Below are 13,352 nucleotides of genomic sequence, written 5' to 3'. Positions count from 1 at the left end.
TCTTAAATCCCATTGTGAGGGGCGGGCGGGGAAAACTGAATCAGGAGGAACTTTAGATCTGCAGTCAGAGAGAAAGTGTGTGCAGAGTTTACAGACGGCTGCTGTGGCTTCAGTCACCGTCGCTTTAACCAGGATGTGCTCGACTTACTGGCAGCCATGGTTTTCATGGCCGTGGTTCCTTTTCAATTTGTGTCAAATTCAGGTTGACTGCTGTCTCTCTGTCCTGTTGATCATCTGTCTTTGTTCCTTCCTCCTCCTCCTCCTCCTCCTCCTCCTCCTCAGTATCTGCTGGAGATGAAGAGTCTGATTCTTCCTCCAGAACACATCCTGAAGAGAGGAGACAGCGAGGCCATCGCCTATGCCTTCTTCCACCTTCAGCACTGGAAAAGGGTAGAGGGGGCACTGAACCTGCTGCACTGCACCTGGGAAGGCAGTGAGTACACACACACACACACACACACACACATAAATACACACACTCCACCTGCCACATGGAAGTTCACGGTTGAATATTAAAGAAGTCATTTTGCTCTGTTTGTGTGTTTGTAGCGTTCAGAATGATCCCGTATCCTCTGGAGAAGGGTCACCTGTTCTACCCTTACCCCATCTGCACAGAGACGGCCGACAGAGAGCTGCTACCCAGTAAGACACGCCCTGACACACACACACACGCACGCACGCACGCACGCACGCACGCACGCACGCACGCACGCACGCACGCACACACACACACACACACACACACACACACACACACACACACACACACACACACACACACACACACACACACACACACGCGCACACACACACACACACACGCACACACACACACAGCTCAGCACTTGTTAAGGAATTCATCTCATCATCACAATTATTAATTACACATTTAACCACTCAATGTGTGTGTGTGTTTATACGATGTGGAGTTTGTGTGTATACGATGTGGAGTGTGTGTGTATACGATGTGGAGTGTGTGTGTATACGATGTGGAGTGTGTGTGTATACGATGTGGAGTGTGTGTGTATACGATGTGGAGTGTGTATACGATGTGGAGTGTGATAAACTATGCAAAACAGTGCTTATTTCCTTCGTGAAATTGAAACATATTTTGCTTTAAATAACAAAATAATACAAATAAAAATTTAAAAAAATATCCCAAATCAAATCAATAAATAACATAAATAAAGAAAATAAAGTTTTGCCAATAAAACATCAACACCTAATCTCCTAATCTCCTAATCTCGTTGGCTCTCGTGCACATTTTGGCTGTTTAGTAACTTTAATCGCTCGGGCTGCGGCGACCGGAGCTACTCACTGTTCCGTCGGTCGTAGTTCATCCTCTCGTTCTGCATTTTCACGTTTTTATCTGTTGTCCTCTCACCTTCAGATTTAGGGAAGTCAAAACGCCACACCTCTAAAAGGAAACGCTGCCATCTAGTGTTTAAAGCCCTTGAACACCCACACAGGTGTTTTCAGTGAACTAGCTGATTAGACCTCGTCTCAGGACCGTGTGTGTCTACTGTGATTAACTGACATCTTTCCGAGTCTCCTGTCAGCTTTGTTTCACCTTTTAAGGCTGGACAAAGTTCACCTTTATCATTCTTAGTGGTAGACGGACATTTATGACCTCATACATCCCCATCAAACTCTCTTCAAAGCCCCGCCCACCTTCAACCAAAGCAGGGGTCTAATCAACCAGAGTAACTGGAAGCACCTGTGTGGGTGTTCAGGGGCTTTAAGTATAAACGACATGAATCGTCACATATTCGAAGAAGAAGAAGAATTCCTTTATTAATACCGCAGTTTTTCACTCTGTTATTATTATTCATGTTACACACACACACACACACACACACACACACACACACACACACACACACACAGGCCCGAAAATACACACATATGCACAAACAGGACCTACATACATGCAATTAATGGAGAGTTGTCAGAGCGATGGGGCTGCCAATGGCTCAGCGCCCCGAGCAGTTGGGCGTTCGGTGCCTTGCTCAAGCAGCGGTGCACAGGAGATGAACTGGCACCTCTCCAGCCACCAGTCCACACTCCATTCATGGTGACATTCATTCATGGCTCGAACCGGCGACCCTCCGGTTCCTTGCAGAGTCACCTATGGACTGAGCTACTGCCACAGGTTTACTTGTGTAACATCGTTCCGTTCCTACTGATCGTTCATCAGTTTGGGGTGTTTTGGGGCAGTTGTGTGTTTGGCGCTCTGAAGGGGTCAAAGGTCGAACCCCTTGAAACATTTCCCTTAAAAACCTCCTCAACAATAACGTTTACTGTGGTGGAATCAATGTGACGAGTCTCTCAAAAGGTTTGTGCGCACTAACCTGCGTCACATTTTTAGATTTATATGATGTAAATGTGCAACCTAACTTTGTGTTTGTGTGTGTGTGTGTTTGTCTGTGTGTGTGTGTGTGTGTGTGTGTGTGTGTGTGTGTGTGTGTGTGTGTGTCCCACGTGGAAGCAGTGTTTCACGAGGTGTCAGTCTACCCCAAGAAGGAGCTGCCCTTCTTCATCCTCTTCACAGCCGGTCTCTGCTCCTTCACCGCCATGCTGGCTCTGCTCACACACCAGTTCCCTGAACTCATGGGAGTGTTTGCTAAAGCTGTGAGTACACACACACACACACACACACACACACACACACACACACACACACACACACACACACACACACACACAAACTCTTTCTTCTCTTGTTTGTAAACTTTTAACCAAAGAGAAAACCCAGAAGTGTGATTTCTGCTGAATATCACGTTAGAAATGGATCAAACATGAACCGCTGTTCTCCAGAGGCTCCGTCCGTCGGAGGGATGGAGTCGACCCTCCGACCTTTTCTCTGGCTCCGCTCTTTCCTCTTAACCTGCGCTCTGGTCCACGACGGGGGATCAGAAACGTTAATAGCCTCATTTCCATAAAATGTGCTGGGTGGAATAATCTATCTGATGAGCCTCTGACCTTTCTTCACGCGCCGCCCTCGGGTCAAATGTGTGTTTCGCAATCAGACACAGGCAGATCACATCATTTTACATTTCCTCTACCCACCTTTACCTCCTTTCTGTCTTTAATAATCATCACTTCTCCGTCATTTGTGAGGTCGAAAGCGGCATTTTTTTCCTGCAAGTTTATTTGTAGAGTTTCTCTGTTGCACCGGTTTTAAGAGCATCAGCGAGATCGAACCGATAACCGCGCTAGAGAGAGGCTAAAGTTCCTCAGCACCTTCCAGCCTCAGGGCCACCCTCAGTCGTCCCTCCTGTATCCATAGCAGCCAGTGGAGGGCGCTGCCTCCCTCCCTCTCTCCCCTCCCCTCCCTGCAGCCTGCAGCGCTGCGCTGCTCACCTGGAATGTGGGTGAGCTCATCTCTGCCCCTGATGTGACGCTATCAGCAGATACCATCTACAGCACCGTTTAAAAGCTGGGGCGCTGCACAGGACACACACACACACACACACACACACACACACACACACACACACACACACACACACACACACACACACACACACACACACAGACAGTTGTAGTGCAGGGATATTTATAATAATAAGTAACGCATGTTTATTTTAAAGCATTAAAAGCAAAGAAACCAAGTTGCCAGTTCACTTCACAAATACAGTATTACACTGTTTTTAATGTGTGGCTGCTGTTTCGTCTGTTTTCTAAACTAATCAATTTACGAGACAGAAAAGATGAGATCATGGGTGACATCGGGCATCTGCTGTAAACCTACCTAACTATAGTCATTACACTGTAAAGGCCCGTGGGTTCTTCATCAATGCGACGGCACAATGTTCCGTCAACCCCGCTTGTACCTGGACCTGGTTCTTTGGGTCCTGACCTGGACCTGGTTCTTTGGGTCCTGACCCAGCTTTCATGACCACAGGTGAGGGTAGGAACCAGGACTGAGCGGTAGATCCAGAGCTTTGTCTTCCTCAGCTCTCTTTTCATCACAACGGTGCGGTAGAGCGACTGCAGCTCCGCCCCCACTGCTCCGACTCTCCTGCCAAACTCACGCTCCATCGTCCCCTCACTCGTGAACAAGATCCTGAGGAACTTGAACTCCTTCACTTGGGGTCAGGACTCATTCCCTACCTGGAGTTAGCAATATTCGTCACGCCTGCGGTGTGTAAAGGCCTTAAAGTGGCTGAAATCCATATCCAGAACATTAATGTGGCACCAATCTGCTCTGCAAAGCTGTTGTGGAGTGATGGCGTCCTGCCCATTGTGTGTTTATTCACTTGATAGAAGAATGAATGAAAATTGTCGGATATATTTTGTGCAACACTGAAATCGTGTCCTGAAGGTTGAACGAGCAGAGTGAATGGAAATGTGGATCATTAGACGCTCACGTCGTCTGCTTCAGCACTGACGCGGCCCTACCTTCAGCCTACGCAGTTCAAACACACGGACACACACACACACCGACACACACACACCTTTACTTTGAAGTGCTCTTTGAAGCCGGAGCAGAGATGTGCGATACGACGTGTGAGGCGGACGTCAAACGCTGTCGTGCAGGTGGAGAGGAGACTCTTCAGGGCTTTTATCTGCCATCTGACAAAACTGGAAACCTGCGACCCGCCGGTGCTCTGGTGGAGCCCCTATTAACCCCCACACCCCCCCCCCCCCCCCCCCCCATCTCCTCTTCACTGCCTGTTGCCAAAACAGCAACTGTTCTGTGCTCAGTGACAGCAGACACACAGATGCTAAACCCTGATGTCTTTTACGTTTAAGACTGAAACCGCTCGTCAAAAGCATCGATACTTGTCAACCCCACATTTCTAAGCGGTACGATTCCCACTCTTTCTCCTTTAATCGATTAGTTGTTCGGTGTATATAACGTCAAAAATGAAGGAAAAAGTGGGACATGACGTCCTCAAGTCAAGACACTTCCCCCACCTTGCCTCGTGTGAATAATCCTGTGAATGTTCTCATGTGTCCAGGTCGTCGTTATCCTCAAAGCAATTTAAGTCAAAAATAACTGGACTTGGTTATTTGTCTAGGAAGACGTTTCACCTCTCATCCAAGAGGCTTCATCAGTTCATGTACGCATCTGACCAGGCTGGGACTGGACCAGGACCAGGACCAGGCTGGGACTGGACCAGGACCAGGACCAGGACCAGGCTGGGACTGGACCAGGACCAGGCTGGGACTGGTCCAACGACGTGTGAATGTGTCTGACTGCTGTATGTTTGAGGAGGTGGTCTGAGGGGCCGTAGGCGCTGATTGGCTGCCACACTTCCGTCAGTCTGCCCCAGGGCAGCTGTGACTACTGCGTAGTTTACCACCACCATGTACGTCTGTGTGAAAGAACCTTGACTCAGTAAAGCGCCTTGAGCTCTGAGAAAGACGCTTTATAAATCAAAGCCATAATAATATGATTTAATTGAAAGACGATAAATGATCAAATTGAATTATCACCCATCCGTACTTCCAGCTTTTCTGTTTTACAAAAATGTAATTTTTTAGTTTTTGGACTTTTGTTTGATAAAAATAAAAAACACTTTGAGGACAAACACACTCGATGACTTCGTTCTCTCCTAAAAACCTGATCTGACAGAAGTCATCGTGACCGAAGCTGCTGATGAAAGTGACGGTTGTCCTTTGTCTCCCTGCAGTTCCTCAGCACGCTGTTCGCTCCTCTCAACTTCATCATGGAGAAGGTGGAGAGCATCCTGCCGTCCAGCCTCTGGCACCAGCTCACCCGCATCTGACCCCTCGAACCGACCCCACCGGACCAGAATCAGACCCTAGGACCAGGAGCGGGAGCCGTGGCCGACCTCCACCCCAGACAGAAACAGCCGAACTGAATCCCAGAACGCTGCGTTGGACTGGACTGACGCACCTTTGTGCCAAGATTCGCTCAGAGTTCAAACCCAACGGAGGAGGAGGCGTGAAACAAAAAGGCAAAACGATGGAAATCCACAGTTGGTTTTGACTTTATTTGATATGTTTGCATTTTTTGGGGGTTTTCAATCATTTAAAGCTGTTTTTGTTGTACAAAAAAGAGGTGATCAATGCCATCATTAAAAAAGTGAAAAGACAAAAAAATACAATAAAGGACTTTTTGTGTATTGCTGCAAGCCGACTTCTTCCCGCCATTTTGATTCTCCCGCCCTTTTTTTGAGTGTGCAGTCTGAGCGCGGCGCACGTCTCCTGGAGCTCAGAGCACGACCTGGTACGCCTTTATTATTCTTCTGTGGAGTCATCTGCACTTTCTGTCATCCCCCTTTCATTGTGTTTTCATCCACAGAGTAACATCTCACTCCACAGGTGGAGGAAGAGGTTCAGCTGCGTCCACGCGGTGATTGTGTCTGAAGTGATGCTGAGGGGGATTTCTGTTTTAAGGACCAGTGCTTTTAGAGTCTCAGGCCCATTCACTACAACACGTGTTGACGTTTCCCCACAGACAATAACTTATCACATCGTTTTCTTCTGTTTCTGTACGAAAACAAGCAGCAGGACCTCCAAACACGCTCGAGCCGTGTATTCGATCACCGCGGACAGTCTGATATTCAATCAATCTGATGTCAAACCTTTACCAGGGAACGGAAATGTCGTTATGATGAGCAGCTGTAGAAGATTACGCAGCTCAAACACGCTTCAACGATTGTTGCTGTGGATGAAAGTTGGATAAATGAGCTGCACAAACGTTACAGCGATTAAACATAATCACCCCAAAAGATCATTTGTACATCCGTTACCAAGTGTTGCCTTGATTTTGTAAAGATTGTCTCTCTCATGCCTCTAACGTATCCTCGTGAGTCCGTCCTGATCTCTGAGCTCCGTTCTATTTTGGTTTTTTTTGGTTTTTGGTTGGTTTTGAGGCGGATTTAAGTGACGCAACAAGAAGCGACTGTTAAGTGTAAACAACATGGAGGCTTCCACGGATGAGATGAGCAGCTATGGAGCAAGCCGCTCACTAACTCTTAGTTCTCTGGATCCTTCTGTTGAATATGGACCGGGCTCCTGAAATTGGGCCTTTGATCCGTAAATTCACGTTAAACACAAAGGGAAAATCTCCTTTACCCACATGTTGTTTCCTTTCTGAGCTTTGCCTCCACGCTGTTAGCACGTCACACGCTTCACTCATCTGATTGGTTGATTTGGCCCGTGTGTTGGTGACAGACAGATGGTTTATCCAATCAGAAACCAGGATTTTCGCCCCATCCCAAACGAGAGTTCCCAGATGGATTGATTTGCATTTGCGAAAACGTATCCAGGAGCCAGTTTCCTCTAAACCATTTTAAAAACATGTTAAACTCTCACACAGCTCTTGCAGTACGATCCAAGTATTGTTTTTTTCCATCCTGCGCTCAGTATTCCCCAAAAATCCTCACTGTTCACACAACATTCCTGCATAAACGCTCTCTGTCTGCGTAAACGGTCTCCCAAGTCTCGAGTTGTGTGAGTGTTTGTAAACAGATGTTTTGATAAAGTTTGAAACGGTGACCTCTGTTACTTCAGTTCGTCACGACGTTACTTGATTTTTGACTCTGTTTACTGCTAAGAAGTTTTCTTCAAGAATTCAAGGCAACGCTCTGAATAATTGATATACAAAAGCTTCTTTAGAGAATGAAATCTTTCGTCAATAACGTTTTATTGTGCTGAGATCTGGAACACGTTGACTTGGTGAGTATGAGTCCCGTGACCGGCTTTGCACGGCAGGAGGAAGCAGGAAGTGAAGTGTGTTAACTAGTTCAACTGTGCCTAACAGGTTACAGAGAATGTTTCCGTACACTATACATCTGATTTTAATTTACACAACCACATATTTACACAAACAAACAACCAAACAAACGACCTGTTGAGCTGCGTGATGACTCTTGTAGAGAGCGTTGGAACGAGCGGCTCCTCTTTAGAGTTTTGTGTTTAAGTATGGATGCAGGGTGTCGTTATGTGTCGCTAATCTTTTTCACACACAGGAGAGTAAATAAATACAGCCAGTTAAAGAAACCAGGGATGATCGACAGGTTGTGATTGTGTTCTGTATTCGGAGGCTTCGATCGACGGTGCGAGTTCTTCCGTACACCGAATATTATCTTCATCATCGGCATCGTTTTCGACCCGACGAGCTTGGATCGTAACAGCTTCTACTTGAAATACATCCTCAACTGTGTTTAATCATTTAGAGGCTTTTAACAGAAACCGTTACCGAGACTCGCGGATCGCAGCCGAGGTCGGGACGACGTCATCCAGCTGCATCCAACCTTCACAGCCCACAGACCAGGTATGAAAGCAGCTGCACAGAAACACTTGCAGGCGATCAGAGATGTAACTTTACTTTTAACGGTTTCATTCATCTCACGCATCGTTACAGCTCTCTACACTGGAGTGTGTAACTCGCTCTGCCTGTAGGCGGCGCCCTCTGCAGGTCTGACCTGGTCCTGTTACTGTCATGTACCTGTAGGTGGTGCAGTTTTGTCGGGGTGTAACTGGTCTGATAAGGACTTCACAGTGGACGTTTGCGGAGAATCTGGGTTCTACGTTGACACGTGGTGGACGCTTCGCTGTCCCCGTTTTAAAAAGATAACATCGTGAACACCTGTCCGTGTTTACACTAAGCCGTGTATATACGCCGTCAAGAGCATGACGAACCTGTAGGTGTCAGAAGCTCAAGCCCACGTTAGACGATCATCCATGATCGCCGAAGCCAAATGAAAACGGAAACACGGGTCGCACCGAGGACGCAGGTGCAGGTTCTGGTGCTTACTGTGACCTCGGCTGCAGTTTTTTTCTGTTTACACGCAAACGGAAATCTTTTTTGAAATCTCTCAATTCTCTGTCCGCGTGTAAACGAAAGGGCACAAACGTTCTGCAATTTTAAAAACAACATGTACGCGTAAACGGGGCCTGGAGCTCGTTGGAGTTTCTAAGTTTGACAAAAACCAGAAGAAGCTTCTGTTGAATAGTACGGCCTGAACGCTGAACACTCGGGGAGACAGCACCGGTTGGTTTTGGGTGAGGGACACTAACTTATGTTCTCTGGTGCGGAGTTCACACTGAACCGTCAAATTGGAAACATGCAGGAGAAATCTCACGAAACGTTCACGAGCTGACGTCTCTGTCGCCACGGAAAGGACTCTGGCGGGAACATCCAACAGGCGTCGAAGGAAACTCTCAGTGTTTGAGTTCTGCTCTGCGTGAAACTGAGCCTCAACAACCAATGTCTCCCTGTTGACAGATTGGACAAAACTACCATAGATCACATAACTTAAGATAGATCTTCAGTGTATTTCTGCTCGGTCATCACGGCGCTCGTTCACCTCCGAACCATTTCACGTCCACCGGATGATTCCTGACGTCGCTTCAGCTCGAGCCTGGAGTGGGTTTTAGGGTTAAAAGCCTCTGAATTATGAACTCGTTTGTGTCGATCGATGTATTTTGAAATAAACATTCAGCTCACTACTCTCGGTTATTCCGTCTATAAAGTGTTGGCGAAGGTTTTTACGTGTTCTGCTCTGATCGCCTGGAGCGTTGAGGCTCCGGCGGACACACGTTTGACCTTCTTGGAGAAAGAAAAGACACTTTTGCAGCAACCATCCATGTGATTGACAGGTGATCTGTGGGAAGTGCGGTGCAGCCGTTTGTCACTTACAGCAGCACAAAAGCAGTGGGTTTGTTGTTTTGTTGTTTTTTACACGTGTCCCAGTACGACTGCTGGTGTAGTGCGAGTGTTTTTGGTGGCGGCAAGGTCACGTCTGGCCCTTACAGGTGTGCACGTCCACCTGCTGGTGGCAGTCGCGGCAGTGCACGGCGCAGCACCAGTGGAACTTGCACTCGCACTTGGTGCTGCGGCTGACCCGCGACGTGTCATAGCCTCGCCCGCAGCACATCACCTCGCAGCCGTCCACGCCGCGGGACGTCCGGTTGCAGACCCGTCCGCCCGTCCCCACCGACCCTGGAGAGAGGGGAGAGGAGAGAGGAGAGAGGGAGGGAGGAGAGAGGAGAGAGGAGAGAGGGGAGAGAGAGAGGGGAGAGGAGAGGAGAGAGAGGAGAGAGGAGAGGGGAGAGAGGAGAGGAGAGGAGAGAGGGGAGAGGGGAGAGAGGAGAGAGGAGAGGAGAGAGAGAGGAGAGAGGAGAGGAGAGAGGAGAGAGAGGAGAGAGGAGAGAGGAGAGAGGAGAGGAGAGAGAGAGGAGAGAGGAGAGGGGAGAGGGGAGAGGAGAGAGGGGAGAGGAGAGAGGGGAGAGGAGAGAATTGTGCAACAGTTTAAATACAAAGGTGGGAAAGGATCAAAGTAACAATAAGCATAAAAACATCAATCAAATCAAACAATAACTAAGTGTGACAGAGTGCATTTTGGTTAAATCAGGTTTATATACATCATACAACAATACGCAGCGTGCAGTTTAGCAGCATAATGAAATAAAATAAGTACAAACTAAATAAGTGAGAAACCAGAGTGATCTCACTTAACGCACATTTAAACCCTTTCCTCCTTAAACACGACGTCCCGACTAAAGTCTGAGATCAGAGGAGCTGCAGAGCGTCGTGAGGTGGCATCGTTTCGCTGCAGCAGCAGGAGTTCGTTTCCCCGCTGAGGGAACTTTTACTTTTACGTTTATTCATTAAACACAAACACGCTGCTCATCACTTTCCCTCCAAAGTGAGAATAACGTTCGACACCTGCCGACACTTAAAAGAGGTGAGGAGCATCCTGGGAAATGACTCAGGATCTCAGACACGAGCGCCCCTTTAACGCGGTTACTCCGAGGTGGAATGAGGACGTGGCCAATCAGAGAGGTGTCATTGGTTCTCGAGAGCCAATGGGAGCGCAGTGTGACGCTGGTAGGGATGAGACGAGACGAGGCGAGAGGAGGGAGAGAGGAGTAAGATGATGAACGTCGGACGAAGGAGAGATGAGAGATTGATGATAGGAGCCGTCGGCCCGCACTCCCACTCTTCATCGGCTCTTCATTTTACAGGAGACACACACACACACACACACACACACACACACACACACACACACACACACACACACACACACACACACACACACACACACACACACACCTACACCTACACACACACACACACACACACACACACACACACACACACACACTATCTCCTCAGACTGGCCACACACTAATTTACTCCTGAATCTCCAGCCGCCCACACACACACACACACACACACACACACACACACACTTCTTGTACCGTATCTCTGTTTTCAGGTGTGTATCCGCACGGAGGGAACAGCTGCTCTTTACTTTATGATGATTAAAAAAAAAAAAAACTCAGACTCCGCCCCTTTAAGACGTGACACTGCTTTGAGGAACGACAGACGCCGACTCATCAAAGACACAGAAAAATATTGTGAATAACTCAAATATTTTGCCATGGAAAGTAAAGACTTAAAGGTTGAATATGGAGAATGAGCAGAACACCGACATCTAGTGTCTCAAGATTGTCGTCGCAACAACAAAAAATAAGTCCAGCAGTCGGGTTGCCAGGTTGGTCAGACCCGGCCCAGTAGCTACAGGAGACCGGAGTCTGTTTGAGCCTGTTTGAACCCGTCCCCTCCGGCAAATCCCACCATAAAAACAAGTATTAGAGGAGTTTGACTGACAGTTAGCGTTAGCCGATAGCGTTAGCCGTTACAGCTAAATAAACATGAAAGTTAGCTTACCAATCAAGGAGAAACGTAGCCATGTGGGCGTGCGTTTTAATGCCGTTGAACTCCTTTCTCTCAGTCCATGGAGTGAATGCCTGGATTATAGTGACTCTGGGTTTTGCCCGTCTCCGGTTCACCCAGTGCCAGCCTACAGTAGCTGCACCCAACAACAGACAACTCTGGCAACCCGCAATGCCGAACGCTATTGGCTGCTACCATGGAAACAGAATGTGACAGAAAGTCACTGCTGCTGCTGCTGCTGCTGCTGCTGCTGCTGCTGCTGCTGCGGTGCAGACGTTGACGACGGCGGCTACAACATGTGCAGGTGTGACTGACACCTTAGTTAGTGTCTGACTGTGGATCAGCACGAGTGTTACTGAAGAAGAACGTGTGTGTGTGTGTGTGTGTGTGTGTGTGTGTGTGTGTGTGTGTGTGTGTGTGTGTGTGTGTGTGTGTGTGTGTGTGTGTGTGTGTGTGTGTGTGTGTGTGTGTGTGTGTGTGTGTGTGTGTGTGTGTGTGTGTGTGTGTGTGTGTGTGTGTGTGTGTGTGTGTGTGTGTGTGTGTGTGTGTGTGTGTGTGTGTGTGTGTGTGTGTGTGTGTTCGTTCAGCTGACATCTCCTGTATAAATAAAAGGTTTAGTAAAAAAAAAAAATCATGCGCTGGCTTCAAGTACCATCTCGAACATTGTTCTGGAATTTGCTCGTGTTTACATTCTGCTTCTGCTCCGTGTGTGTGTGTGTGTGTGTGTGTGTGTGTGTGTGTGTGTGCGTCGTCTCTGCACCGTTTCCCTCGCCAGGTAATATGTCTGGGCATGACCCGAAGCCCCGCCCCTCCTTCCTTTCTTTGGCAGAGCGCCCGCCCGTCATCCGGCGGTATGCTGCTGCTGCCCTGTGAGGGATGACATCATGGCCGTAGTCTCCCTCACAGCCCTCGCTCTCCTTCACGTCTGCTTATTGAATTAAGATGAGGGGGCGCCGAGAGATGAGTTTAGCACCTGAGCCTCGCCGGGGCCCAGGGAAATTGATTTCACACTTTAAAGAGGCGCAGAGGGGCCGTCTCACTATCTCTGTGGGCTCTGAGCCTGTGTGTGTGGGTGTGTGTGTGTGTGTGTGTGTGTGTGTGTGTGTGTGTGTGTGTGTGTGTCCATCTGTCAGTGAGAATGGATTCAGTCTGTGTGATATCCAGAATGATTGAGGGTGAGTTTGCATGTCTTTGAGAGGCTTTTCGGTGTGTGTGTGTGTGTGCGTGTGCGTGTGCGTGTGTGTGTGTGGTTGTGTGTGTGTGTGTGTATGATGGGAGAGAGAACAAGACGTGAATAACTCAAAGTGTGTGTTTCAAGTACTGCGCTTCATGTCTTTGTGTGTGTCCAAAAGAGAGAGAGAGAGAGAGAGAGAGAGGATTATTCAATGTACAGCACTTGTCATGACGGAGAACGCATTTACATGTGTGTGTGTGTGTGTGCATGTGTGTGTGTGTCCCAGAGTAGTTGGTCTATAGAGAGCGAGTTAAGTTCTCATGAGAGGCCCAGTGTGTGTGTGTGTGTGTGTGTGTGTGTGTGTGTGTGTGTGTGTGTGTGTGTGTGTGTGTTACCTCACCCTGCTTACATGTACACAGCACATAAAGCTGTGAAGCCTCTACTTGGTCCCTAAAGGGGGGCCCCGTAACCTCCAGAGGTCCATCAGGAGGGTACGGGGGGGGGGGGGGG

General features: G+C 48.2%; 2 protein-coding genes across 9 annotated transcripts in view; one reads left to right on the top strand and one right to left on the bottom strand.

The window, feature by feature from the left end:
• Positions 1 to 6,079, top strand: part of LOC310949367 (suppressor of tumorigenicity 7 protein homolog) — a 64,317-nt gene extending 58,238 nt beyond the window's left edge. For 6 of the 8 annotated variants that reach the window (XM_083916808.1, XM_083916805.1, XM_083916806.1 and 3 more), the window contains 4 exons: positions 283 to 433; positions 550 to 642; positions 2,489 to 2,631; positions 5,643 to 6,079. In XM_083916808.1, the coding sequence (XP_083772934.1) occupies positions 283 to 433; positions 550 to 642; positions 2,489 to 2,631; positions 5,643 to 5,738 (483 nt within the window). In that variant the 3' untranslated portion in view covers positions 5,739 to 6,079. The remainder of the gene's footprint in view (positions 1 to 282; positions 434 to 549; positions 643 to 2,488; positions 2,632 to 5,642) is intronic. The other 2 variants (XM_083916804.1, XM_083916802.1) reach the window with 1 other exon arrangement.
• Positions 6,080 to 9,719: 3,640 nt separating this feature from the next.
• The window catches only part of wnt2 (wingless-type MMTV integration site family member 2), a gene marked incomplete at both ends in the record, with an annotated part of 14,698 nt that continues 11,065 nt past the window's right edge, over positions 9,720 to 13,352 (bottom strand). Inside the window, one exon of the mRNA XM_083916129.1 lies at positions 9,720 to 9,925. Coding sequence (XP_083772255.1) covers positions 9,720 to 9,925 — 206 coding nt within the window. The remainder of the gene's footprint in view (positions 9,926 to 13,352) is intronic.

Source organism: Echiichthys vipera (genome assembly GCF_963691815.1).
Source record: "Echiichthys vipera genome assembly, chromosome: 7".
Lineage (NCBI taxonomy): Eukaryota > Metazoa > Chordata > Actinopteri > Perciformes > Trachinidae > Echiichthys > Echiichthys vipera.
The sequence above is the reverse complement of the archived record's forward strand: the minus strand, read 5'-3'. Positions and strand labels throughout refer to the sequence as shown.